A 4,289-nucleotide genomic window follows, 5' to 3' on the forward strand; every position below is an offset into this window, starting at 1 on the left:
CCTCTTTCTTTAAAAAGAAACGGTGCCAAGTGGTTCTAAGTAGAGATCATCATTTGGCCCGCGGTCTGAACTAGGTAGCTTGAGGCCCGATGAGACAAAGCTCAACCCGACTCAAAAACTAAAAAAGCCCGTAAAGTCCCTGCCCAAACCCAAAAATTTTCTAAGGCAGCAAAGAAATGTCCAACGCTCAAAAGCAATATACGTGCCAAGAGGTTCCAAGGCACCCATGGATGGTTTCCATGGGTGAAAATAATGGTTTTTGAAAACGCTCGGCTTTGGTTGAAAGTTTATTGTTGGCTTGGGATGACCCACTGCATGTTTAAGGAGTGGATGATTGGCTTGGCTTTGAAAAAAAAATAATAGAACATCGACGGATGGTATATAAGCTTTAGGGCATCGTTTCCTTTGAAACAGGTTTTGCAACGGCAAGTTCTAGGAAATGATATTCTTATTTTATTTATTTTTTAGATAATCACGACATTACAAGGAAAACTTATTACATATGACATAAAGAGATACACCCTAGCCATGGCGGATGGAAAGAGACTAAGCCCGTTTGCCCGCCGAACCCTAATCCCAATTGAGACAGAACTCATGGGTTTATTAATTAAGTCTAAAAAGTAAAGGAAAATGATAACTTACGTAAATCCAAGATTTCAGGTTTATCAATCAAATTTAAAAAGCGAAGGATGATGTTGACTTATGTAAATCCAAGATATTCTCTTGGAATCCTAAATTATGAATAGCATCCTCAGAAGCTGATCTTTCTTGCAGAATTTGAATGCCCATATACCTGCGGCAAAGCACAAAAATTGAAAGGGATGAAAATGAGCAATATGGAACAGAGTTGATAAAAAACAAGTCATTAACCCAAATAAATTAGTGAGACTTTCTAGTTTTAGCAAGTAAGTCTGTACACATACCTGCCTAACATCAGATAGAAACCCTGAGGGTGGCTCGCTGGTGTGGAAGGGAATGTGGAGCCATCAACAACGCGCAATGCATTGATTCCTGTAACACGGAAATCATCATCGAGCACCTTGCCAACAAGGCATCCACCATGGTAATGCCAATATGAGGCTACTGAATCTCGGCAAAATGTTTCGAAGGCTGCATCATCTGTTTGGTTTTCTGGCAAAGGTATTCCTAAAATATTAAAACCGTCTATACCGGGTAAATCTTCAACTTTATATGGTTCCAATGCGTCTGTACTTAAGACCTCACCAAGCTTCTTCATGCCGCTAACACAATGAGAAAGGTCTGTCGAATTCGAATAGTAGTTGAATTTCACATTTGGACCGACTCTCACATTAGAGGATGAATTCAGCGTGACAGTACCATGAGATAAAGGTCCTGGAACTTTGTTTACAATGTGAGCGAAAGTCTGATTTGGCAGGGGATAAGATGTAGTAGGGAAAAAACTAAAGGGTGGAGTATCAAATGGCAAGCTCGAGAGAGAACATTGGTAGAAATCACTTGTAATGCCTAGAACAGTTACAGTTGAAGCTTCTATTGGATTTGGGGGCAAAATGTTAATGAAATTACGAGGATTGTCGTATATATACTGCCCGACGTATGGATGTGAAGCAACAACTGAAATGTTGAGAGATGTTAGGTAAGCCTCTGGGCCAACACCACTAAGTAGTAGAAGTTGAGGGGACCCAATTGGTCCTGCACTCAATATAACTTCTCCCTCACCACGTACGAATGCCTGATGAGTCGTTCCATTCGAATCAGTATATATTACTCCTATAGCTGTCACACCTGCATTAATGAATAACTTCATATTAATGATTTAAATAATACATATTAATTTAGGAGTGCAGAATGACAAATTAACATAGAAAGAAACATACCTGATGTGTTGGAAGAGAAGATGATCTTCTCAACTGCTGCTTGAACTGCAACTCGCAAGTTGTTTGGGTCTCCCTTATTAAGAAGTTCATCAGATGCATGTCTGGTTCCGTTATTGTCAAACGTTGAGCCGGTGAGTCGTGTTCCTGCTAGGTGATCCACACTAAATCCATTGTTTGGAAGAATGCCGGCCTCTAAGTATGCAGTTCCTATAACAGTTTGCCATGTTTGTGAATCTGGCTCAAACACAATAGTGTCTTCAACCCACTCATATGTCTGATTAACCAAATCCATGTCCCATTCAATTCCTGTCTGATTAAAGAATGAGGTGTTAGCTCTGGCGTAGACACCGGCATTGATCATGCTTGTGCCACCGAGCACCCTGCCCCGTACGTTATCTATACCATCTTCCGACACGAACCTTTCGACTGGTGTCTTTCCATCATCTTCTTGCTGGAGATTATATACAAACCCATCTGATATCAAGAGGTTTGGATATTCTGTAGGAAGAGTGCCCCTTTCTAGAACAAGCACTGAGTAGTTTGCTGATAAAGTTGCTGCCAATGGACATCCTGCTGTTCCTCCGCCAACTATGATGTAGTCATATGATCCTTCCAATTCTGGATCCGTGGCGTCGTACACAAAGCTCAGGTAACTAAAATCTGGAAAATGTCAAGACACGAAGAGATTTTAAAAGTATAGCACATGCATCTACGTAAGCGAAAAAAATGTATAACAGAAAAGTCTTCCATCATCTTCTTGCTGTGCATCTACGTACACAAAGCATGTTTCTTACACACTTTTTTCTGTTTTCTTTTTCATTTGCCTTTTTTTCCTTTCTTTTTATGAATTAGGGAGGAAGTAGTTTACCATGAGAAGAAGTATTGGCAAGCGACTGAACCTCTGAATATTGAAGATGAAGGACAAAAAGATGCAACACCAATAGCATAGCTGACCTTGATTTCACCATGTTTCTGAAACTTCGGAACACTTCGCACTTTGATGAAGGCACCCTTCTATGTAATTTATAGAGGGTAAGGCTTAGTAAGTTGAGTTAAAATAATGATTTCAACAATCACATGATAAAGTGATGACAAAATAATGCACATGGAGGCATATGTTTCTGAAATATGAAGATTTTCCCGAGTACCTAGGGATTTGTTGTGTCGAAATGAACGCATTATTTTCATGTGTTATCTCATTTAAGTCACTCGATTTCAATAATACACATATAATTCGAAGTGAGTACATTAATTCTATAAAATAATATTTTAAAGTAGATATAATAAGATTTAGATAAAATAAAAAAAAAATACTTTAACAACATATTCGGGGTTGTACTTGTTCTATCGAGCTTGACACCTGTATTACACATGCAGGAAGCTCCAAATGACAAACACATCTCTATTTCCGTGCAAAGGAGGAAAATTGTTTTTACAATATATTTGCAATGTCTTAGCTCCATATAGAAATAACATATGTACCCATTAGAGCAACTCTAGCGGTATGACCACGCCTCGGGCTGGGGAAAAAAAAAAAGCCAAAATCCATCTCTAGCGAGGAACCCAAGTCGGGTTGGGAGTGGGTCCCACGAAGACGTCTTGGCGAAGGCGGTTTAGCCTAGCTCGAGCTCGAGGTTGATGATGCCAGGCGTGATGTCATCGCGCGATTTAAAAATTTAAACAAGCGTGCGGGAACGTCAGCCCTCGCAAGCTCTAACGGGTAGAAGGCAGGTGTCACGCCCTCAGCGCTCCGATTTGCTTCTCCTCCTCCAATCCAACGGTTGGCATTTTTTTGGCAATAAAATTATGGAAAAAAATTGAAATTTTTTATTATAAAAAAACTAAAAAATTCTGATTTTTTTTCTTCTATAAATACCTATCAATACCCTTCACTTTCAACACCAATCCTCATACATTTTATTCTACTTCTAGTATTATTCACTCTTTACTCAACATTTTCCTCCCTTTCACCTTGTATTTTTATTTCTTATCTTTATGGCTTCTTCTATCGAAAGCAGAGGGGCGTGGAGCACCATGGAAGATGTTTCCTTGTCTGAGGCTTGACTCCAAGTTTTTCATTGTCTCATGTCAGGCAATGAGATGAAATTTTTTCATATGTGGGAAAAAATTCATGCCAAATTTTCTGAAAAAATTCCGGGGTCTACTTGTACGGAAATGACATTGTCCAGTAAGTGAAAAATTCTCAATAAAGAGTTGGGAAAATGGAGAGATGTCTTGGAAAAGCGATGGACAACTATAGAAGAGGGGAAAATTGTAGTAACGAGATAAGTATTTTGTAATTTTCGTTTTATTAAGTTTAATGTCCTAATATATATATTTTGTTAATATTTATTGCATTTTCAATATTTTGTTAATATTTATTACATTTTAAATATTTCCTTAATATTTATTGTATTTTCAATATTTTGTTAA

The 4,289-nt window shown here is 38.4% G+C and overlaps 1 protein-coding gene across 1 annotated transcript; it reads right to left on the reverse strand.

Annotated features, from left to right (window-relative positions):
- Nucleotides 1–430: 430 nt before the first annotated feature.
- LOC103323460 ((R)-mandelonitrile lyase 3) lies at nucleotides 431–2,839 on the reverse strand. Its single transcript, XM_008225457.2, has 4 exons — nucleotides 2,725–2,839; nucleotides 1,857–2,516; nucleotides 924–1,764; nucleotides 431–793 (listed from the first exon to the last, which is right to left on the reverse strand). Exons 1-4 carry the CDS (start codon nucleotides 2,822–2,824, stop codon nucleotides 676–678), a joined length of 1,719 nt encoding a protein of 572 aa, XP_008223679.1. The 5' UTR covers nucleotides 2,825–2,839; the 3' UTR covers nucleotides 431–675.
- Nucleotides 2,840–4,289: the final 1,450 nt, after the last annotated feature.

Source organism: Prunus mume, linkage group LG2 (assembly GCF_029339155.1).
Source record: "Prunus mume cultivar Tortuosa linkage group LG2, ASM2933915v1, whole genome shotgun sequence".
In the NCBI taxonomy this organism is placed as follows: domain Eukaryota; kingdom Viridiplantae; phylum Streptophyta; class Magnoliopsida; order Rosales; family Rosaceae; genus Prunus; species Prunus mume.